Genomic DNA, 25,327 nt, shown 5'->3' on the forward strand with positions numbered 1-25,327 from the left:
TATACATATTTTTGTAACTTTGGCCGTGTCGATATCTTTGCCCTTGACTGTACATATTTTTGTAACTTTGGCCGTGTCGATATCTTTGCACTCGCCTGTACTGCATGAACACACATTTCTTGCATAAACGTAAACGTAGCTGTCATAAGGCCGCGGGTGAGCAAAGTAACTATATCAGTTCATTGTAATGGTTGTTTCAAAAACTGATGCTTTGAAATTCGGTAAAAGGGCAATCAACTTTTTCTTGTTTGTTATTGTCCCGTTACCCAAGAGACAAGAATGACAAGAGTTTCTTGTAAAAAAACTGTCATAAAATAGGCTACAAATGTGCATAGGAGTTACTCCATAAAATAATGGGCTTATAACTACCATCGACATCTATGTACTAGATTGCATGTTTCTAACGTCAAAGCGGCGCACAAAATTTGTTGACAGCGCGGATTTATGAACCTTTCACTATAGTTTGTTGAAGTTATATTGATGATTGATGCGCCCCGCGTTTTGTTCCAAACAGCCAGTCTAGTGCCGTACGGTACATAGATGTCGATGGTTTTAAAGTTGTCCAGGGGAAGCATGGCAACGAGGTACAAGAAAATGTTGACTGACTCAAAACTACTAAAACAACTTACATATTAGAAAACGAATTGGATACGTGGATGTTTCTTAGAAAATGGATGTGTAAGGCACTTGTCTCACCGCCAGCGAGGAAACGATTGGCTATCGACATTTTCTCGCTCAAGAAACGAACAAAAGATATAAGATCCTGTGTGAGTAAAAGAGACACATATATTAATAGTTGATCGCTGGCTGTTCACACTGTCGGCGAGAACTCGCTCTTACATCTTTTGTCGCAGCGACAAGAGCTATAAAACTCGCTGAGCTATAGATACTCGCTCAGCGATGTCAGCTTGGCGGCCGCCCCGCACGAACGAGTCAAGTGGAGCGAGTAATCGCCCGTCGCACGCGAACACTCGCTTACAGCCGAGCGACAAAACTACACTCGCTTCTCGCTGCTCGCCCACTCGTTTCTATTTACTCGCTCTACTCGCTTCTCGCTCATCGTCGGCGGTGGGACATGTGCCTTAGGAACTGGATATTTTGAACCAGACATTTTGGGAAACATTTATTATCAAAACGCTTGTGTGCGTCAACACAAATAAAAGTGAGGCTCTCGTAAGTTTTAGAAGAAAATAAGATTGTATAATTACACAACTAAACTTATACAAAGTGTCAGTAAATCTTGTACGCTGCTCAGAAGGATGTCTGTCAAAGTTTACGAAATTAAATGCGTAAATGATTGTTTCAGAGTGTGGCAGTTACCATGTCACAATCACAGCACATAACTATTGCTGTTATTGGATTACTGGTTGCCATCAGGGATGTTACGGAGCTCCGGTTCCGTGAAGTCGGAACTTCAGTTTGGTATTACGCATCCGTTTGGGTTCCGGTTCCGTTAACTTTTGAAACGGACGTTTTCGGATGTCGATGCTAAGTGCGGCGGCGGCGCATGAGGGGCGTAAATCAAAAACAAACAGGTTTCATACCAGTAATTCGCACATCGCCCCGGCCGTTTCTGGTTTCGATAGAACCACATCTGTAACATCCCTGGTTGCCATAGTGGTCCGATGGAGTTTTATTTAATAGCTTACATTATTACACTGACTTAGATAATGAGTTATTATCTTTAACAAACATCCCTGTCAAAATATATTAAGAATTGAACATATATATAAAACTAGCTTTTGCCCGCGGCTCCGCCCGCGTGGTATTCGGTTATCGCGCGCTGTTCCCTCGGGAACTGCATTTTTCCAGGATAAAAAGTAGCCTATGTCACTCTCGGGCCCATAAACTATCTCTATGCCCAAAATCACGTCGATCCGTTGCTCCGTTACGGCGTGAAAGACGGACAAACACACAAACATACAACACACTTTCGCATTTATAATATTAGTATGGATGATACAATGAAATGCAAGATTTATCCCAGCACTTAACACCATGTCTTTTTGTTGCTATTTCTATACATATCATAGGTCAATCATAGAAGCATTGTCTAAGAAGCAACTGGTCTAAAAGTGGTCCTAACCTGTTTGTGTCAAAAACTTGAAAATGTATAGGTTAGGTTAGAGTTTAGTAAAGGCGCCTCAGCCACGCGGAATAGGAGCTCCGCTGCGGAGCTCCGTCAAGTTTGAGTCAAACACTTTTAGACCACTTGCTACTTAGACCAGATGCTTTTTAGACGAAATTATACTATTACTAACCCACATTACATTAAGAAAATAAAAAGCACTATTTCTGAAATTTCAAATGACATGAACATATCAAAGTTGTAGTCTTGTGAAACCAACGCCACTACATAATATTTGTTCAGTTTTGAATCACACAAAACATCATTTAAAATTATATACTATGTTCAATTCTCAATAAAAACTTACAATAATACCGTAACTAAAGTCTTCAATTTATATTTCTAGATAAATGGAACATATTCTCATTGGTACTCCTAGACATAGCACAGTAGCATAGCATACTTTTTGATAACAGTCATTAAACTTAAAACTTTAAACTAGGCACCAGTCATGGACAAGAACCAATAAAGTTAATTTTTCCATTAACCAAATATTAACCCTCAATTAAAAAGGTAGAGGCGATTTAGCGACCACATGCATTGACTTGGAAATGCAACCTTATTGTTTTAGCAATAAGTTACAATATCCATTGTATTTATTAAAAATACTACTAGCTTTAAAAATATCCTATGTCAGGTATGTATTCGATAGCTGCTTTTGATTCTGTAGTAGTATGCTCCAATGAATGGGGCCTTATAAAGGGTTAAAAAAAAGACCCCACTGTTTTACAAATAAACTAATAACACTAATGTTCAGATAACTGATGATAATAACCAGGGATGTAACGGATGTGGTTTTATTGGAACCGAAAGCGGAACCAGATGTTTTCAATTTAGTATATCGGAACCAGAAACTGAGCCGGAACCAGAATCGGAGCCCGAGTGATAAGTGGACGAGATGTTAAGGGTCGGGTCTACTAAACCTGAGGGTCTGTTGCTTAACGTTGTTGACACTCGCGATTTTTCGTGTCTCGGTCTCGGCTGAGAATATATTTTATTCTCTCTCGGTCGAGTTTAAAAAAAGCAGTCTCAGACAGACCTTAATGCAGTGATCTCTATGGTTAAACTTAATGTTAATTTAAATTGAAGACTTTAGATATGACTATGACTATATTTAATCGCCTTGCCCAGCAGCTTGGCGTAGTAACACATAGATCTTCTCTTTGATCCAATCTTTGTTGTACGGAGCATAGGTGTTCGTCGACTTTTGATACACCAGACAACTGAGGTCTGCAAGCTGGAAGAATAATATGTCTAAATAAGTTTTAGTTAAAAATATATTTTTTAATACAAAAGCTTTTTGCTAATGTACTTGCATTAAATAAATAAATAAATATTATGGGACACATGACACCAATTGACCTAGTCCTAAACTAAGCAAAGCTTGCACTATGGATACTAGGCAACAGATAAACATAATTATATAGATAAATACATACTTAAATACATATTAAACATCCAAGACCCGAGAACAAACATTTGTGTTATTCACTCAAATATCTGCCCTGGCCGGGAATCAAACCCGGGACCTCAAGCTTCGTAGTCAGGTTCTCCAACCACTTGGCCATCTGGTCATCTAATTCTTCTAAAGTACATTTCCTTCTTGTCATCTAAATTCCATACTAAATTTCAAGTCAATGCCATTAATCATTAAGGAGTACTGTCCTGCGGAGACAATCTTGGCTGAACCACCAGGATGTCACTGCCTGATTATTTTATTTTGACCACTGGAAGCAGGTCAAAATTCAGCTGCAAAATTTCCCTCATACATACATAGCCAGTTAAATAAAAGCTTGAAAAACATGTGCGATGTTTAAAAAATGGATGATGTTAACTAGTAGTTAACCAAATAGTACAACTAACTAGAAAACCTATGGTTAATTGTGTTACATGATGGAATAGAATGTTTTATGATATTTATAACTACCTACCAGCGTTTAATGTCCCTCTTTTTCAGCTAAACTTGTGCAGGGTTTCATACATAAATGGTAAATCCTTCTAATGTTATTAATGCGGAAGTTTGCAACTGTGTGTCTAAAACACCTGGACAGATTTCAATGAAATTTGGCAGTACATAGCTGATCATTTGAAATAGTACACGTAGGCTACTTTTTACCGAATCTCCCACGGGATCAATCGTATAAATCTCATTCGCTGGGTATAGTCATGAAATAAGACACTGTTGTTTAGCAACATCAATAAAGATCACAACGTAATCTTTGTGAATTCCATTTCAATTGATTTATCGAATTATGTAGCGAAGCTGCGGCTAAACACTAGTAATTGATATATTTACCTGATCAACGAAATCGAAGAGCTGCGAAATGTCGTAAGTGATAGTCGGCGAATTAGGATTTCGCCTCTTCAAATGCTCCTCGTATATTTTGCATACTCCTTCCATGCACTCATTTACGCTCTCATAGTCGGAGTAGGTCCTAGTTTCTGGCCTAGGGCCTGGCTGCACCAGCAATATTGTGTGAGACTGGAAAAAACATAACCTCATTTGCCGCCATTTTTTTCACCAAAACAATTTTATCAGTAAAACATTGATTTTACTTACCATTTTCAAGTGAAATGATGCTCAAGGACAGATATTTATAGAATATTGCGCTGTTAATGCGAGATTTAGATGAAAATTGTTGAAGAACAGTCTATTAGACAAAAATTATTACGCTACGCTCAACAAATCGTGTACTTTCTGTTTCTGTGCATTCTGTGGTTGGTTCGTTTTTTCGTTTAGGAACTGTCATAGAGTAACATATATTGGGAACTGTGAGGAACTGTCTGTAGGAAAGGAAAAGGAGGTAACGCTAAACGCATCGCTTGCTTGGTGTTTGTTTCTTAAGGTGCGGCCACATACAGTCGCTCGACGCTTGTTCTCGTTTCCACTTTACAGCATCAAATCTGGTCACGTGACATATAGCGATAAAGCTGAAAATGTGCTTTATCGCTGGAAAAAAAAACTTAAATTTCGGAAAAAACACTTGTATTTTTTTCATTCACTCCAATTTCTTTAATTTGTACTACTGCCACGATTGCCACTAAAGGATATTAAAAAATTAGCTTCCAACACGAAGATCATTCCTGCAAGCAGCCATCTTGACGCTGCTGTTCAACACGGCAACTTAATGCTACATTTACACCCTTGCCGAGGCCCCTTGCTTGTTTGCGAGGGGGCTTGCGAGGCCTTGACGTGGATTTCGAAGTTGCTTCGGCTCTTGTGTTGAGCTTGGCATATTTTTATTTAAAGAAAAAGATAAAATTTCTTTGGTAGTCCAAGCAGTCAAGCTATCAAGCGCTTGCTGCAAGTTCCTTTGTTCTATGTTAAAACCGACACCGGCCCGGATCAGTGGCAGGCAAGCGCTGGCAAGCTCACGCAAGCCTATTCTGTTAGATTATATTATAGCGTTCTTTATTCTGCCAGTTAAAAAGGCGGGGGCTGTCACGATGACAGACCGCGTCACAGATACTACAACATCTCTCCTTTTTACATTAAATATAAAGGAAAACTTAAATCTACTTAAGTATAAATGACAAATTTGAATTTTAGTCACATACATAGTCATTAAGATAATTGGGTCTCTTTACAAGCCTTCTGGATTCCCTACCTTCTGTACTGATATCACTCTGTCGTTCATTATCCTCAGTCTGAGTTAATTGCTCTGGTGAATCCAGAAAACTTGTGGGAGTTACATGTACTTCTTCCTGAACAGGGTAATCAATATCCCCTAAGTTCGCATGAGGGGCTAACACCAAATGCCCACGATTTCGTCTAAACAAGCCTTTGCCCGTTTTTAGAATAAATGAAAGAGGTTCTGTATTTATTTAAACGGGCCAATTACACGATTGCGTTCCGAGAGCTTGCCAAAGCTTGGCGAGTGTGTAAATGTAGCACGACGCTGCTTCTTTGAGTCCCGGGAATTTCAAAATAGGGTCACGACCAGAGAGGCTACTACGAAATTCGAAAATCGAAGTTCGCATTGTACCGTCCCGCTGACGCTTATATTAGTTAATACGAGTGTGAGAGAAATGGTACGATACGAACTTCAATTTTCAGATTTATCACTGGAAACGAGCGTCGAGCGACTTGCATGTGACCACACCTTAATTAAATTGAACATGTGCAGTCTTGGTTAAAATAAGTAATATAAACATCAAAGTTATTACAAAAAAGAATTGAAAACAGTATTCGCAAAGTATTTTGTTAAAATATATTTAAATCATTAAATACGAACCCAAATAAAATCAGCAACTAGAAATAAGTCAAATTTCTAAACGAATACAAGTCATTACGTTCCACGCATGTGTTTATTGTTTAGCTACTTTGAGAGATATTTTATTTTTGTTCTCTGTTATTTTAGTAGAGAGTAAGTTAAAGGATTCAAATGACTCATCAACAATCCATAAGAAGCTTTAATTTTGTATATATATATTTAAAGAAGACAATATAAAGCAGGATAATTATGAGTTTACATACATAAAAAAGAACTAACCTAAGATAGCTTAACTAACTGTAACAATGAAAATTATAAAAAGAATACCCCGTCTTTAAGAAGCTTTATAATTTCATCATCCTATTGAAGATTATTTAACACAATCAAAAGATATAAAAAAAAATAACATACAAATCTGAAAGTAATGGAACGTTTTTGACAAGGCGGGCAAAAACGTCAACAAAGCTGTCAAAAGTCGTCAAAACAATGCGCAAGTTTTATTTTTTGCATTTGAAATAATATTGGAACAAAGTAGTGTAAGGCAATAGTATTTAACGTAGTAAATATAAAAAAAACGTAATACTTTATCAATTAGCAGCTTCAAATAAAGCCATATTTGCCTTTACAGCATTACTAAGAAAAATATTTTGTGACGCAAAATGGACAAAAATAAATCACAAGTTATTGATAATTTCGAATTTCTGCTTAAGAAACAGACATCACGAAAGCTCCTCAGGCTATATTCTAGTAGTGACACACAAAGTAAGCCTAGAACTGAACACGATACGTACAGTGTTCAGGACGTTTTAATGAATGTTAGTAAGCAGATTAAAGCTATGCAAAATGCTGATGTACCCAGCTCTAAACGAAGTAGTATTCTGTATAAATATAAAAATAAAGAATTCTTAACTGTTGATATGATGCCTGTTAACAAAGAGGTAAGCCATTCCATATATTTAAAGTTTGTCAGTAATGTTTGTTAATTTTCTTTTGTACAATAAAGAGTTTACATACATACATACATACATACATATTTGTAAACTTATTAGTCATTTTTATGAATGACCCATTTTTATGATTTTTTTGGGTTATATTCGGTATAGGGTTGCCACCTTTTTTTTGTACATTGGTTATTATAGGTCAGAAAAAAAGTACAAAGTATCAAAATAAAGTACAATTTATTTTCCTGTTAAAAACATAATTTATTGCTTTTTGCAGTTTAAACTTTTAATCATATTATTATTGTACTCAAATCGCTATGCACAAAATAAACAAGAAATTGTGACAATGACACTGACATTGTTGACATTTGAGAGAGAGAGAGAGAAACATTTATTTACACATATTCGATACACATAAAAATACATTAGATGGAAAGAATAAAAATAACTTCGAATAGTATAAAGTGGGCCCCACTCAGCATAAAGTTACGGCAAGCCGCAACACTGTTTTTCAGTGGGACCCATTTAAAAACTAAAACATATAAAGAACATTACAACACACTATGACGACACAAACACCAGCGGAAAGAAGTTCTCAAAGAAACTTTCAATCTGGAAGTATATATGGCAACACTCAATCAGCTTAACCATTTTCGAAACAGTTAAACCTCAACAAGTCAGACCAGGATTGTAGTGTTTGAGCAACAGCTAGTATTATGTAAGAGTAACATGTAGCTACATGTTTATACTTGTTTAACTTTTGTTCACCCCCAACGAAAAGTATAAAGAAAGAGGGGTGTTATAAGTTTGACTGCTATGTGTTTTTAATTGAAAGCAGGTTTTCTAGCGATGGTTCTTAGGCATGTTTTATCAAAATCGGTTCAGCCGTTTTTGAGATATTGAACTTTACGTATCCAGTGGCGTAGCGTGGGTATCAGCCGCCCGGGGCGGAAGAAAACTTTGCCACCCTCTTACTTAGTAGGGTACTCATTCTAATCGGTCCGAATCGTAGGTGCGTTTTTTTTTTGTTATGGTATTATCATCATTATCCCAGTCTATACTCCTCCCACTGCTGGGCAGTCCTCCTCTCAGAATGAGAACACTTGGGCCATAGTTCCCACGCGGGCCCATTTCGGATTGGGAACTTCACACATACCAATTATTTTTTATGGTATTTGCCGCCCCCTAAATCTGCCGCCCCGGCCACAACTACGCTACGCCACTGTTTGTATTGTAACCTATACCCTCATCACGTGCCACTGTTTCATAGGGGCAGTTTCACCATCCATTGATTAGTGTTAACTGATGGTTAAATCTGATGCCGTCTCTATTTGTTTTGTTCGAATAGATGGAGACAGCATCACATTTAACCGTCAGTTAACACTAATCAATGGATAGTGAAACAGTCCCTTACAATTTCATATTATTTTTAAGGCACATCAACACAAGCACACAAAATTTGAAACACAATGCGTCTCAGACACACAACTGATCAATATCATAGAAAATGCTGAAATAATAGATAAAAATACAGGAGTCACTCAAGAATTTGACACTACTTTCTGTCAAAAAAGTGATGACAGTGACAGTGGTAAGGATAAACAAATGTCAAACAATAAAATTGTAGATGTAAAGCCATATGAGAGAGGTAATGTTAGTTTAGATGATGTAGATGCTAATTCTACTAATATGAAAGTAAATAAAGATGATACAAGTGAAATGGATACTTTGACATGTATTAAATGTGATATAGTAAGTAATGATGACTCAAAACCAAAGGATAATCATCATGAAATTCAAAATGATGACCCTAAATGTGATCATGACACAGGTAGAAGTACAAGTCCAGTATTAAATGCTAAAAGAATAACACCACCTCTAATATTTAGTTTATACACATTTGAGAAATTTGAAAATCTTGCTCACCCAATCATTGAAGAACACACAGACTTACAGACTGCAAAGAATATAATTAATTCTCAAATTGTTGGAAGTGAGTTGTTTATACCAAATCCTATTAATGAAAGCGATGATAAAGATGGTCCAGTGTTAAATAATATTGAAGATATTTCTTTGAATAATAATGAAAACATAGCAGAGAAAAATACCATAAAATCAGATGAAAAAGTAATACCTAACTCGCCTGAAATCTTTGATGTAGTTGAAAATGACGATGAAAACCCAACACAGCCACAAGTAGTTATAAAAACAGAATTCAAAGATGAAATATTATTTAGCAGTGATGAAGAAAATGAATATTTACATAAAAAAGTGCAAGAGTTGCCTTTAACATGTGCCATAGAAACCTCATTTTATGAGACATCTGATGTACTTGATAAGACTATGTATGTTGGGTTTCAAACTGCTAGCAATAAGTCAATACAAATCAGCACTGATTCTTTTATTAAAGCTAAAAGCATATTAGGTGTTGTTGGTCATGATACTAATGATGCAACAAGTCTACAAGATCTTGTTGCAATATTTGACACTGATAGGGAAAAAGGCATAAATTTACTTACAAATCTAAGTAGCCGAGCGAACAAAGCTAGTCTTACCATTACAGAAAACATTAATTCAATTAAATGTAATAAAATTGAAGAAGAGAGTAGAGTTACGTTTAAAAATGAATGTTTGACAGCATTAGAAGAAGTCAAAGAAAATAATGATGATATTCTGATAAGTCAAGTTATTCCATTTAAAAGTATCGCGACGTCAAAACTTAACAAAAGCATCAGTGATATATTTGAAGAGTCAGTGATCAAGACTAAACGTAAGCTAGAAGGGTTTAAAACAGCAAGCAATAAAAGAATAAAACTCTCTGATAAAGCTTTAGCTCGATGCAAAAAAGTCTTCCAAGATATCAATTTTGATGATACTAATTGTGAAACAGATTTTGATCAGGACAATGTTAATATTGCAATCGAAAATCAAACAGATGATATGAATGTAAGCCAAGATATTTTCGAAGTAAAAGAAGACATCGGTGTTAAAGATGCTAATAGTGACAAGCTAGAATTTAAGAATGAAGTTTTTGAAGATTTTCATATAAGCGATCAGGAATTTTTACAAGAATTTGAAGATAACGAAATGCCATTCGAAAAAACGATCATTGATTTATCAAACAGTTCCGTAGCTAAAGCAAAAAAAATATTTCATGACATTATAGTATTGCCAGAAGAAAGTAAAACGTATAATAAACTTAACAACGAAGATGAAATTCAATTTAAAAGACACAAAGTATCGAAAAAAGCTTTCATTAAACCTAAAGAATCACCGCTAGATGTTGAAAAACGTGAGCTTGATTTAGATAATTTTGATTTTGCCAAACCTTCAACTAGTAAATTTCTTGGATTTAAAACGGCAGCAAATAAAGATATTAAAATATCTTTGCAACCTTTAGAAAAACTAAAAGACTTTTACAAAGAAATAGACACAGATTTCAATACAGACGTAAATAATGACAATCTTAAACAAACTAAGGAAATAAACCCTAACACTGAAGAATTAGGCTCTAATGTAGAAAAAACACCTAAAAATACAGAAGACTTGTTCGCAGAAGAATTAGTTTTAAATGAAGACTTTTTTAAGGACAGTGTTATTGAAAGTAAAGAGACAGAAATTCCTGTATTTAAAGGTTTTCAAACAGCAAACAAAAAAGCTATTAAAATATCCGAAAAGGCTCTTCAAATGAGTAAAAAGTTGTTTGAAGATATAACCAGTGTTGAAAATTTAACTGAAGATAGTACTACTGAAAATCAAAATATACGAAGACCTGGTAACGCTGCCAACAAAATTGCGAAACAAAAAGACGAATTAAATAATAAAGAAAACGTTGAAGCATCTATTCCTTTTACTACAACTAAATACCTTGAAAGTAAAGAGACAGAAATTCCTGTATTTAAAGGTTTTCAAACAGCAAACAACAAATCAATTAAAATATCCGAAAAGGCTCTTCAAATGAGTAAAAAGTTGTTTGAAGATATTACCAGTGTTGAAAATTTAACCAAAGATATTGAAGATCAAAATATACAAAGAACTGGTAATGATGGGAAAAAAATTGAGAAACAAAAAGACGAATTCAATAACAAAGAGAATGTTGATACATCTATTCCATTGACTACAACTAATGACCTTGAAGATAAATCACTAAATAAGAGACTATTAGAAATAAAGAACACTGACGCTGGTAATGTGCACAAAGAAACACCTGTGTTTAAAGGTTTCCGAACTGCCAGTAATAAAAAAGTTTTGATATCCGATGAATCACTGGCTAAAAGTAAAAAACTATTTCAAGATAATAATTTAATTCAAGCTGATTATGATAACGTTACTGCAACTGAAAAATCGAAGGAACTTGTAATACAAAAAATTTGTAAAAATAATGATACCAATAAATTTGTTGGTTTTAAAACTGCCAGTTCTAAGCCTATAAGTATTTCAACTGACGCTTTAGCTAAAAGTGAGTCAGTATTCAAGGATATTGATTTTGAAGACATTACCCATGATAATGATCATGTTAAAAGAGAAACTTCCGACTTACCAACTAAGTGTGTTGGTTTTCATACAGCTAGTAATAAAGAAATTAAAATATCAGAAAAGGCCTTGGCTAAAAGTAAACAAATTTTAAATGATATGGAATTTGACGATGTTAATAAAGATAAACCAGTAGGTGACTTTGTTGGCTTCAAAACAGCTAATAACAAAAAGGTCAAAATTTCAAAAGACGCTTTGGTTAAGAGTAAACAATTCTTTAACGATTTTGAATTAAACAAAGACAATATCAATGATAAAGCAACAGAGGATGTTATCGGTGGTTTTAAAACAGCTAACAACAATGAAGTTCGGATATCAAAGTCTACTTTAGATAAAACTAAGCAAATTTTTAATGAAATTGAATTTAAAAATTGTGCTCTTAATGAAGAACCAGAAATAAGGAAATTTGTTGGTTTCAAAACAGCCAGCAATAAAAAAGTTAAAATATCAGATGAGGCTTTGGCTAAGAGTGATGCAATTTTCAAAGATATAAATGAAGGTGGAAATAGTTTAAAAGCAGTTGAAATAACAGATAAAAGTCCATTATTCAAAGGTTTCCAAACAGCAAGTAATAAACAGGTAAAAGTATCTGAAAAAGCTTTAGAAAAATCCAGAAAACTGTTTCATGATATAGATGTATGCAAAAATAATGAAAATGAAGGCACAGGGAATGAAAACATAAAAGTTTTTAGTGGCTTTCAAACAGCTAGTAACAAGAAAGTTGAAATTTCTGAAAAAGCTATAGCAATGACTAAAACACTATTTGATGGTATAGAGTTCAGTCAAAAAGAATTATCGACTGATGGATTTCATAGCGGCTTTAAAAAGAAAATTGAAGATGACAATTCAGATGATGCTGAAAAAGGTTTTAAAGGATTTCAGACAGCTAGTAATAAAAAAGTTGTTGTATCTGAACAGGCTATGGCAAGAACTAAAGCAGTATTTAATGACGAACTTAATGAGCCTATAAAAAGTACTATTACAGCAGATTTTAAGTTAGAAAAAGCTACGAAAGTAACAAAATACACGTCAACTGAAGTAAAATTACATAAAACAGACTTAAATAAAGATATTATAGATACGCAAGTTTTAAACGATTTCCAAGACAGTCTTAACACAGAAGATTTTTGCAAAAGTACACCAAAATCCAAAAGATCTGGAAGCCCTATTTTATCATGCCCAAGAGCCAAAAAAAGAAAATTCGAAACACCATACAGAAATGACAAGAAGATACAACCAGCCAATTCCTTCATACCTCCAAAATTAGCAAACACATATCAATTCAAGGAAGATTATAAAAAGAACAAAGTGTATACACTTAAAGATCTACAAAAACTTCAGAAAGATGCTGAAATTGACATAGATCCATACATAACAAAGTTCAATTTGGACACTATGTTAAACTTTGAATTTTTCGGTGCAAGAAATGACTATACCAATGGTAAATTCAATGTGAATGAAATTAAAAAACTTTTCTTAGACGCTGTTAATAAAAAAATAGTACCAGATGGTTGGTTAGACAATCATATTAAATTAGTAATCTGGAAACTGCTTTCTTATGAAGTCAAATTTCCTACTGTAATGAAAAATGTATGTTCTGTTAAAAATGTCATGGATCAGTTGAAATATAGATATGATAGAGAACTATATAACGTACAGAGACCTATTTTGAGGAAGATTTTGGAAAAAGATGATGTTCCATCTAAAACTATGGTGTTATGCGTTGCAGCTATATACGTGGAAGATGTCAGCGTTACAAGGTAAATATTAAGTTTTTACATTAACTCTAGCTGTTATAGTTAGTGTCACCAGAGTTGAGGTTACGCACACATGACAGCGGGATTTTGACAGTTCCCTACTGATTCATTTTCATTCATTCTCCTTATCTGCAATCAGTTCTTTTTGTAGCTGTGTGATCATTCACTTGAACTCTGGTGGCTTTACCTAAACCCGCGACTTCATTAACTATTCTATATTCTTCCCCGGGACTTATACTATCTTCATACCAAATGTAATAATAAAAAAAAAAAAAAACTGTTTATTATAAATCAGAATATCTTTACAAAAATTCAAAAATTATCAAGAATTATCTAAATCAGTTCTGCAGTTTAGACATGAAAATGTAACAGACAAACAGACGGAGTTAGTTCCGCATTTATATATTATAGTATGGATAAAAATAAACGTTTACTGTGAAAAACCATGTATAGTTGTGTGTGAAAATATTTATCATTTGAACGCAGTGATCAAGTCGACGTGTATATATATTTTTTTATGTATAACCACGCATAATATAACTTTTTACAGTATAGTCCGATTTTTATAATTCTTTGTTTATTGGAAAGCGTATACCCCGATAGGAGAGAAAGAAGTAAAAGGTTTGTTATTTTTGCTTTTCAATTTTTACGGCGGTTTAATTTTTTTTTACGTATTAGGTATAGTTATAAAACCAAGTATTTTCCGGGTGTATCCATATTAATATCTACACATGACAGTAATTACATAGCTCACACTTTTCGACCCCGAGAAGTGAAACAATATTTTTTTCAGCATACCAACACAGTCAAACAACACAGAGTTGCTTCTAACAGACGGGTGGTACTGCGTCCGCGCTGTCATAGACCGCATGCTTGCCCAGTTAGTGTGCAATGGTTCTATAGTCGTTGGATGTAAAATTGCCACTAGTAACGCTGAGCTCGTCAATTGTGAACAGGGCATGGCTCCATGGGAGGTAAGTGACTTGACAACTGTACAACCAAACCAACTGCAATGTATCATAACCACTGCCTTATTCTAACCTTTAGACAATAAGGCAGTTGTTATGATACAGTAATAATTAATATAATTGGAGATGTAACTAATAGTAGATTTGTACTAGAACATAAAACCAGCCATTTTACCCGAGCCGTTCATATAGCCACCTGAGCCGGTACGGCGAGGGTGGATAGACACGGCGAGGGGAAAATGGGTTTAATTCCCAAGTTTTACACTCTGCTTTTCACTTCGATGACGGACGAGGAAAGGAAATAGCAACAGTGGAAGCAATTGGTGCCTTACTAGGTACCTTTTTTTCATGCATTGCTACATAATTGTATATTTTAGTTTTATTGATTTATTTTGATTGGTTTTTAGTTTAACAAAATAAAAATTATTAAAAAAATATACACTTACTATGCCTATATGCTATATGCTTACTATGTCTGGTGTACAATAAAGAGTCTTTGTATTGTATTGTACTTAGAAACTTTTTTGTTTGTGGCCTTTGATACCTGATTAACTTGGTTTTAGACGAAGGTTTTACTTTATGCACTACCTAGAGCATAAAAAGTAATTTTATGTCGCCTAGATCCAGCGTAAATACCAACTTTACGAGTATGAAAAGTGAAAAATTAATTAGAAATGACTTTCTCGATCACGCCAGCAATCCAATCTCCCCAGGACACATCGTCAGTCCGTCTCAAGCTCCACGGCAACAGCACGCGTCGCGCGCGTTGGCTCCGCCCCCTCGGCGCGTGCGGCGGCGCCGTCGCGTGCGGGCTGCGCGCGCGCGCGGGCGGGGGGCGCGGCGCCGCCGTCGCCGTGCTGGCCAGAGTGTACCCGCGGCTGGCTGTGCTGAAGGGAGAGGGGGGCGCCGGTGAGTGTACAGTTCCACCATCTTTTCATTAATAAAACTGAAACTATCAGTAATAACAGTAAAACAACGCACACAATAAGACACATACCCGCGCAACATCAGTAACACAGTAACACACAACAACAGTAACTGGCAAGGGCTCATCGCGTGCGTTAGTGCTGTCGCGTGAGGGGGGGGGGGGGCACCGCCGTCGTGCTGGACAGAATGTACCCGTAGCTGGCTATGCTGAATGGAGAGGGGGGCGCCGGTGAGTACAGTACCTACTGAACTAGGAGGTATCGTAGAGAGAGACGTCATAAGAAAGAAACATTTATTTTGGTTCCAGTGAAACCGTTCCACTACCTTAAAAGTAGTAACAGTAACACACAACAGTAACACACAACAGTAACGCAGTAACACAACACACACACAGTAACACACAACAAGGTTAACAAAGTAACATTAAGTAAGTGATCAGTGAACACAGGGAAGGGGTAAAAAAAAGCCGTGGTGGCCTAGTAGTTTGCCCTATGGCCACTCAAGGAGAGGATTGTGGGTTCAAACCCAGGCTCGCATCTTTGAGTTTTCAAAATGCATTTGCGAAATTACAATCTAAATTTACCACTTTCATTTCAACATTATTTTGAATTTTGTTTTTTTGACTTGTGTTTACGATGTATTTTTTCAGAAGGTAAAACTATATACCAAAGAGTGACAAACAAACACACGCAAACGCTCGCAAACTGCCACATTTTAATAGTAGTACCTGCTCCGCTCGGGCTGAAACTCGGTAACCAGCGTTTTCCCAGAGATAAAGACTAAGCTAGATCGATTTTACATCCCCGTAAACCCCTACACACCAAATTTCATCGAAATAATTGGAGCCGTTTCCAAGATTCTGATTATAGGTAAAAAGGTATTAGATCAGATTGGTGCTTTTATTCTCTAAAAGTATAAAATGTTCTTAATTCCAGTAATACTATCAGAGAGATTGGAGCAGATTCGTCTGATGAAACAGGAGGAAGAACAGCAGGCGCTCATGGAGAAACTGTACGAGGAATTGGAGAAGGAGTTGGCTGATCAGGTATTTTTTATATGTTTAGCGTTAGGCCGTTACAAAACTAGTTAGATTCATCCTTGGCCCCATCAGGACTTGCCATCGCTGTCAACAGTAACACAACAGCTGTGTTGGTTGGTTGGTCAGTATTAAAATTAAAAATAAGTTTTGGTAAAAAAATAATTATTGATATAAGCTTTTACCGCTTACTGCACTTTCTATTACCCGACTGGGGAGGGTTACGTTTGTCGAGCGTATGTATGTATGTGGGTATGTATGTCCATTTCTTTGGTCCTGGCAGCAGCCTAAACGGCTGAACAGATTTAAACATGTGAGACGTCATTAGATGCGTCATAACACTCATAACTGTTGGAGTGAGGGTATTATTTATATAATATTTTAATATGGCGTCTGTGAGAAAACTATGGCCGGACCCGAATTAAAAATAATAATATATTGTAACAATATGGGTTTCAAATGAAAGGTAATAATTAGCCCATTCTATACATAATACCGGGTGTGGCCTGTAATATGAGCAAATAATTAAAACATCCCGCCTGGTATATTACTTTTAAACTTTCTTAGAAATATCAAATATGTATGAAATAAAAAATAAACGTCATATACATGTTAATTTTCTTTTTTTACAGGAATCTCAAGATTCAGAAAGCTATACGAATGACAAATCAAATTGTTTTGACAGCGGCTCACAAATATCTAAAATGGTCAAGCGAAGCCGGGACCCTGACGAGTATAGGGTAAGTTAGATAAGTTGTCAGTCTATCAAACGGCCGGCAACGCACCTGTGATACCCCTCGTGTCAGGTATCCATGGGCGGCGTATTATGTTTTTGAGCGTATATATGTATGTCTTTTGCTTTGGTCTCTCTATAGCTTAAACGGCTAGACGGTTTTAAACACATGAGGTATCATTACATTCGTCATAGCTTTCGTAGTGACTCAAGAAAAGTCGCTTTTACGTAAAAAAATACCGCATCGAAACCGGCAAATCCGTTTGTGAGGTACGGTACGGTTGGAAAACAGTATGAAATACACGTGCTGCGTCATCGGTTGGTGTGAACGTGCCTTTACAGAGTGATGTTGTTAGTGTTGTGTGCAGGTGACACTATTTACTGAACGTACAATACTGACATGATATTTCGTGTAGACACCCATAGAAACTTGTCAGTTTGACACTAGTTTGTATGGGCGTGTACACGAAATGTCGGGTCGGTATTTCCATGTCAGTATTATCCGTGCCGTGCCGTGGTGGCCTAGTGGCCTATCGCCTCTCAAGCAGAGGGTCGTGGGTTCGAACCCCGGCTCGCACCTATGAGTTTTTCGAAATTCATGTGCGGAATTACATTTGAAATTTACCACGAGCTTTGCGGTGAACAAACCTGCGAAGCGATTCAATGGTGCGTGCGAAGTTCCCAATCCGCACTGGGCCCGCGTGGGAACTATGGCCCAAGCCCTCTTGTTCTGAGAGGAGGCCTGTGCCCAGCAGTGGGACGTATATAGGCTGGGATGATATGATGATGATTATCCGTGCCTAGCACACAAGGCACCACGTAGGCAATAAATTGACATTATTGACAGTGGCAATAAAAATGACAGTGAAAATGTGGGTAGTTGTGCGCCGGTATTAGTTTCGTCGGGTAATCGCGCGAGCAGAGCGGTGGCGCGCAGTGCGCGTGTTGCGGCAGCCGTCGAGTCGCGTTGCTCCTAGGACAAACTGAAATATAGATGCACAGAAAAACCAGAAAAATAAGACCAGCACTGGGAATCGAACCCAGGTCCTCGGCATTCCGTGCCGTGTGCTATATCGCTGCACCACTGCTGGACAACGGTACAGACACGAATTTCCCCTATGCACCACACATCTCAGCCTGTTTGTTTCTTATTTAGCCACTTAAGCAGTGACGCTAGCGACATCTATACCGTAGCCCTCATCGAGAAACTTTCGGCACTCCAATGGAACCAACCGCTCACCCGGACAAGAGATGTCGTTACTAAGCAATCAAATTAAGATTGTTCTTTTGGAATCTTTTTGTATTTTTTATTTCAATTCCAATTTTTTACTTTTACGGTCATCCCGTAAAACCTAAATTGAAAATACAAACTGAAATGTAGAACTACGGATACGGCTATGGATTAGTCCGAAACATGTCGAGCTAAACTCGATTTAAGACGTGAGTTATCCGTTACAATATCATTTAATATGAGCTTCGGTGCCACAGATAGAATGCTAGACATTAGCGTAAAACCTATAATACCCCACTTTTAGTGTCGGGGGTTAAAAAGCGCGGTGTTATAGGTTTGACGCCAATGTCTGTCTGTGGCATCGTAGCTCTCAAACGGATGGACTGATTTCGATGCTGCATACTCACGTGAAGACGGGTTTCCTTGCGGTGGTTCTTGGCTATGATTAATTACAATCGGTTTAGCCGTTTTTGAGATATTGAACATTCAAATGACAATGTCGGGAGTTTTTTCTACTTTACAGCTAACTTATATATAACAAGTGTTTGATAAAAATGTCATTTTTAATACAAGCTTTTTTTGCTGACTACATTTGCATACTAAATTTCAAGTCGATGCTATTAACCGTTGAAGAGTTCCGTCCTGCGGAGACGATCCTGGCCGGACTACCAGGATGTCACTACCAGATTATTGTATTGTCACGTGATTTACATAAGTATGCCAAATTTCAAGTCAATCCGATTAGTGGAAGTTGGTCTAATTTAACTTGCAAGATTTGACTACAGACAGACAACTGGACAGGTACTAAATAAAAATAAATAAATAAATATCATGGGACACTTCACACCAATTGACCTAGTCCCAAACTAAGCAAAGCTTGTACTATGGACACTAGGCAACGGATAAACATACGTATATAGATAAATACATACTTAAATACATATTGAACATCCAAGACCCGAGAACAAAGATTCGTATTATTCATACAAATATCTGCCCCGGCCGGGAATCGAACCCGGAACCTCAAGCTTCGTAGTCTGACCACTTGGCCATCCGGTCGTTTAAAAGCATGTAATGAGTCACTATTTTTTTTCCAGTCGCATTTAACTGCGTCACAAAACGGTCTACTAGAAGAGTATAATCAGAGAAAGCGAGAGAAGAAGATGGAAGTAATAAGAGCCAAGTTTCAAGAGAAATTGGAGAAATGTGGAATGAAAAAAGAAAACGTCGCTCATGTACTGAAAGTTAGATTGGTTGATTATCGAGAAACAGGGAGCGGTGTTGAAGTGAATAAAGGTAAGTACAAGTTTATTGAATCAGACGTTACTTTGCGGAAACTTTTGCTTATCAATGAACTAAAAACAATACGGTATTTGACAACTCTTTAATTTGCCATATCTTAATATTATTTTGAAAATATAGATATGTACGTACGTACACCTATATTACTTTGCTCACCCGCGACCTAACGATAGCTAAGTCTATGCAATTTTATATTCATAGTGCTCCTCCACCTCGAATGTGTGAACACACAAACCCAACTATCACCATCAAACAACACGTCAATGTTTCGAACTCAATCGTAGTTCATCCTCAGAGGACAACCGTTCAGTAAACGGTGTGATTTGTGTGTTCTTACAGTGTGGAGGTGGAGGAGCCGCATGAACACACTTTTAAGTAAGATCGCGGGTGTTTATAGTTCATTGTTGTTGTGGGTGTTTTAGACGACCAGATGGCCTAGTGGTTAGAGAACCTGACTGCGAAGCTTGAGGTCCCGGGTTCGATTCCCGTGTCGGGGCAGATATTTGTATGAAAAATACGAATGTTTGTTCTCGGGTCTTGGGTGTTTACTATGTATTTAAGTATGTATCTATCTATATAATTATATTTATCCGTTGCTTAGTACCCATAACACAAGCTTTGCTAAGCTTACTTTGGGACTAGGTCAATTGGTGTGAATTGTCCCGTGATATTTATTTATTTATTTATTTTTTATTTATTGATGTGGATCTCCGCAATGTAATACCAGATTCAATAAAGAATTTATTTTATTCTTAAGTTATCTTGTGAATGCTATTTTCATTTTTTTTTAAAGTAGCCTGTATAGTGTCCCACTGCTGGGCAAAAGCCTCCCCTCTTGACCTCCACAACTCTCGTTCTGACGCAATGCAATGCGATCTGGACACAAACGACTGGCTATTTTCATTATTTTGTTTTTTTTTCCTTGACGTGATTGTGCCATAATCTATGATGTCATGTATTTGAAATGTTTTTTTTAGGTTATCTGTCAATATGGAACCCTTCTGGGGCCGTCATGGAGCTCATGACCGAGGGGACTTGGATAGAGATACTGAATTTCATACCAACTGGAATGAGGTAAAAAGCATTTTACTCACAAGCCAGGCCCTAACCGTGTATGTTACCGACTTACTCGGTGTGTTATTGAGTTACACTATGTTTTACCGAATTACTTTTGTATTGCCGAGTTACTCCGTGTGTTACCGAGTAAAGGAGCGGCCACACCGCTGCTTAAAAAAAGGTGAAGGTACGGAATCGCAGTGACGCATCGTATGTGCACCGTTTTTATCGCATGCTCTCCACACCACTGCTCAAAATACGCAAAAGGTGCGGAATCGCAGTGACGGGCCGTAAACGTCAAATTGACAAACCAAAAGTCGTGACGTGAAAGCGGTGTGGCCGGTCCTTTACCCTGTGTGTTACCAAATTACTCTTGTGTTACAGAGTTACTCTGTGTGTTACCGAGTTACTGTGTGTTTTACCGTGTAGGCAGTAAAGCCTCAATATGAGATATTTATTTATTTATTTACAATTAACAAATCGACGAAAATATCTTATTTACATAATAAAGATAATATTTGTATTTGGTTTGTTTATTTGTGTCGGTTTTTAATAAAATCTTCTTTTTGTTTTCAGAAACTCGGAAATTCAATTATCTGCAGGCAGACAGACTGTTTTCAAGCCATACACACAGAAAAACGAAAAATACAAACTCTTTGCTAACACTCTAAAACGGAAATGCTACGAAATAAGGGAATTGACCCAAAACCCGAATATAAGCACAGACTACAACGAAATAGATACAGTCGGTATTATATTTGAAATAGAACCATCGACTAAAGATTTCGATGAAAAAAAACAAAACTTCCAAAATGTCTTCCTAGCTGACGCTAATAAAAATATGATCTGCGTCAATTTCTGGGGCGGATTAAAAAAATTCGGCTTCGAAAACATTCTAGATACTGGCCAGATAGTAACCTGCGTGAATTTACAGAAAAGAGCTGGGAACTCTAGAAAAAGTATACCACAGTACAGAGTCACCGAGTTTACGTATTTTACAAAAACGCCTAAGGACAAACGCGCTTCAGAACTGACAAGTGAACTGTCCGAAAAGCTGACAAAAATCAAAGAAAAATTCTGCGAAGATTGCTTAGTTTTAAAAAATAACTATTCAACTTTCAAAACTAGGAACGTTGAGAATGTGTCACCATACAGATTTGGTAACAATACGCCTAAAAGGTTGGAGTCGCCTATGAACTGTGATATGAATTTGAACCTTACAGGCTTGGACTTTGAGTCGAGTTTTACCACGCAAATGTCACCTGAGCAATTGCGGAGAAAGAAGCGAGTTAAAGAAAAAATTGAAAAATTAAAAATGTATGGAGAACCGCCTCCTCTAAGTTCCATACATATTATTAACAAGTCGAAAAACGCCTCTGCAACATATAAAAGCCCTTTGATTTCGAAGGACAAGGTTGCCAATAGTGAATATACTCCCATAAATGCTACCAGCGTAGGAAAAGAAAACTTACGAAATGATGCAAGCCCGGTTGGTTTAAATAGAACGTTTGTGAAAAAAGTGCATCCAATAAAATTGAATTTTTCGAACAGTGTTGCCATAGAAAATGATTTAAATGATAGTGTTGACCATTTTGCTGATGAGTTTGAAGCCAGTCCGCCTTTAAGTCTTGATTCTGATGTTGCTTTCTAATGTTAAAAAAAAATCTTTATCTTGAAAATAATTACAGCAGAGCTAGCTACTAAGAATTCGAAAATCGAAGTTCGCGTCGTTCGGTCCCTCTGACACTTATACTATTTAATACGAGAGCGAGAGGAATGGTACGATACGAACTTTGATTTTCGAACTTCGGAGTAGGCCCTCTGATTGTAAAAGTGCCTTATCCGGCTTATCCCTTGTTTTTGTTATTTCCTATTAATAATCAGTCAGTTTGTATGTATTATATACTGTATACGATATTAAAGTTCTTGTTGCATTTATTTGTTTTATTAGCAGATACATAGGCTGGAAACGTTATGGCAAAATCCTAACCGATTTCAATGAAACAGCTAAGAACCATCTCCATTAAACTAGCTTTCGATTAAAAAAAAACACGTCCATCTGCTTTGAGTGTTATGATGTCACAGACAGAAACAATAACGATCTAACTTATAAAAACAAGCAACAGGGACCATACTACGTAGTGTTAAATTCGAACTTCGTATCTTGCCGTCCCACTGACGCTTATATTATTTAATACGAGAGTGAGAGGGACGGTACGAAACGAACTTCGAATTTCGTAGTAGCCTCAAGGCCCTATACTACGAAGTGCAAAATTTGAACTTCATATCTTGCCGTCCCGCTGACGCTAATATCATTTAATACCAGAGTGAGAGGGACGGTACTACTTCGAAGTAGACCCCCAGACTGAATAATACAAAATGTTTGAATGTTTCTTTAATGTTTTTAAAATTTGACGTACAAAGCACCACAGACACGCATCTACTTTCATACCGAAAAACGCCCTACGTCTGTCACACCAAGGTGACCTTGCACTGCACTCAAACTGGTTTGACGTTAGTTAACCTACAAAAACTATTTTCATTCCAATATTCTACCCGCTAAGTTATGTATTACGTACATGAATTTACGTAAATATATTCCGTAATTACTTTTTCAGTGCCAACTTTACGGTTTCCGTTACGTTTTAATAAGTGTTTTCAGTGATAATTCCGTGAAATAATACCGTTTTGTTTTCGCTGAATACGTAAGTGTTTTATTAAATCTGTGAGTAAAATTTTATTGAAATAATTCTCTCGTGCGTTGCTGCTTTTCATTCAAGCGGCGTGGTTAAAAATAGTCTTGGATATCTTCCGGTATCGCTACGTAATTTGCAAAATGAAACACACTATCATTTTTTTATTTGAGTAACTTTTAACTTTTTTAAGGTTTTTTTAAGTTTGATCAGTCTGTTGCGGACTTGTTTTAGATACCAAGATTATGATAACCCCTGGGATACGTTTAGTTTCATTTATTGAATAGGTAAAAAACATTCCAGCAACTTCTTAAAAATTAAATAATGTACTGTATTTTTTTTATTAAATATTTATTTACTCAAGTAAAAAACAGAAGTACGAAAAATACTTATGTCAAACTACTTAACAGTTTCCTGGCGGTAGGTACCTAAATAGTTAATTTAATTAATCTGCAAGTTTAAGAAATACCTACATGTAATATAAAAGAGAAAATTTAGCTAAAATCTGACCTTAAAATGAAATCCGACATTGTTGGTATAAATTCAAAATAAAAAGAGCAGGAATTGCATAGTAGTACTCACAAAGCACTGTAGGCTTTTCTATGGCACAAGTCATATTGGAATCAGACAATAGGCCAGATTTTAGCCAAATTTAATATTAGGTTGCAACTTGTAGAGTATAATTAATTAACTTAGGGGCTGTTTCACCACGCATTGATTAATTTTAACTGACGGATAAATATGATGTTGTTTCTGTTTGTTTTGTTTGAATAGACGCGAGACGGTATCACATTTATCCGTCAGTTAAAATTAATCAATGGGTGGTGAAACAGGCCCCTTGAATAATAAACTGATGTCAATAATTGATAAATTCATAAATAGTTTTTAATCATAACTATAAGTTTTTTACCATCCGGTATCCGGCCGAATAGTATGCAACTATCCGGTATTCGGCCAAATAGTAAAATAGTGATTGGTTATTTGGAGTCTTTTTGGTATTTTTTATTTCAACTCCAAATTTGTTACTTTTACGGGTATCCCGTGAAACCATATCGAAAATACAAACTGAGACATGGATGCACAGAAAAACCAGAAAAGAGACCAGCGCTGGGAATCGAACCCAGGTCCTCAGCAATCCGTGCTGCGTGCTATAACCCCTACACCACCGCTGGACAGGAATTTAGACACGAATTTTCCTATGCATACATATCTCAGGTTGCTTATTTCAGGTTGGTTATTTGGGTGTAGGGGTTATAGCACGCAGCACGGATTGCTGAGGACCTGGGTTCGATTCCCGCGCTGGTCTCTTTTTCTGGTTTTTCTGTGCATCCATGTCTAAGTTTGTATTTTCGATATGGTTTCACGGGATACCCGTAAAAGTAACAAATTTGGAGTTGAAATAAAAAATACAAAAAGACTCCAAATAACCAATCATAATTTGATTGCTTAGTAGCGACATCTCTTGTCTGGGTGAGCGGTTGGTTCCGAAAGAATGTGACGTCTCTCGATGAGAGCGAAAAACATAGATGTCGCTAGTGCTGCTGCATAAGTAGCGTAGTAGAAATAAGCAACCTGAGATATGTATGCATAGGAAAAATTCGTGTCTAAATTCCAGTCCAGCGGTGGTGTAGGGGTTATAGCACGCAGCACGGATTGCTGAGGACCTGGGTTCGATTCCCAGCGCTGGTCTCTTTTTCTGGTTTTTCTGTGCATCCATGTCTCAGTTTGTATTTTCGATATGGTAATTTGATTGCTTAGTAGCGACATCTCTTGTCTGGGTGAGCGGTTGGTTCCGAAAGAATGTGACG

General features: G+C 36.7%; 3 protein-coding genes across 6 annotated transcripts in view; 2 read left to right on the top strand and 1 right to left on the bottom strand.

Annotated features, from left to right (window-relative positions):
* Window positions 1-56: 56 nt before the first annotated feature.
* On the bottom strand, window positions 57-4,862 carry LOC141443951 (enhancer of rudimentary homolog). The gene is made up of 3 exons (XM_074109382.1): window positions 4,689-4,862; window positions 4,425-4,610; window positions 57-3,365 (listed from the first exon to the last, which is right to left on the bottom strand). Exons 1-3 carry the CDS (start codon window positions 4,689-4,691, stop codon window positions 3,243-3,245), a joined length of 312 nt encoding a protein of 103 aa, XP_073965483.1. The 5' UTR covers window positions 4,692-4,862; the 3' UTR covers window positions 57-3,242.
* Window positions 4,863-6,790: 1,928 nt separating this feature from the next.
* Brca2 (BRCA2, DNA repair associated) lies at window positions 6,791-22,760 on the top strand. Of its 3 annotated transcripts, none has more exons than XM_074109368.1 (10): window positions 6,791-6,878; window positions 6,971-7,280; window positions 8,718-13,576; window positions 14,367-14,547; window positions 15,255-15,450; window positions 16,404-16,513; window positions 17,137-17,244; window positions 19,566-19,764; window positions 20,748-20,844; window positions 21,403-22,760. In XM_074109368.1, exons 2-10 carry the CDS (start codon window positions 7,002-7,004, stop codon window positions 22,475-22,477), a joined length of 7,104 nt encoding a protein of 2,367 aa, XP_073965469.1. In that variant the 5' UTR covers window positions 6,791-6,878; window positions 6,971-7,001; the 3' UTR covers window positions 22,478-22,760. The 3 variants fall into 3 exon arrangements, with proteins under 3 accessions (XP_073965469.1, XP_073965468.1, XP_073965470.1); XM_074109369.1 differs by having other exon boundaries at window positions 6,827-6,883; XM_074109367.1 differs by having other exon boundaries at window positions 6,802-7,280.
* Window positions 22,761-23,330: 570 nt separating this feature from the next.
* Window positions 23,331-25,327, top strand: part of Glys (glycogen [starch] synthase) — a 43,983-nt gene continuing 41,986 nt past the window's right edge. The window contains exon 1 of one of the 2 annotated variants that reach the window (XM_074109380.1): window positions 23,331-23,551. The gene's annotated coding sequence lies outside the window, so the exon portion shown is untranslated. The remainder of the gene's footprint in view (window positions 23,552-25,327) is intronic. The other variant, XM_074109379.1, reaches the window with a different exon arrangement.

This window comes from Choristoneura fumiferana, chromosome 28 (assembly GCF_025370935.1).
Source record: "Choristoneura fumiferana chromosome 28, NRCan_CFum_1, whole genome shotgun sequence".
In the NCBI taxonomy this organism is placed as follows: domain Eukaryota; kingdom Metazoa; phylum Arthropoda; class Insecta; order Lepidoptera; family Tortricidae; genus Choristoneura; species Choristoneura fumiferana.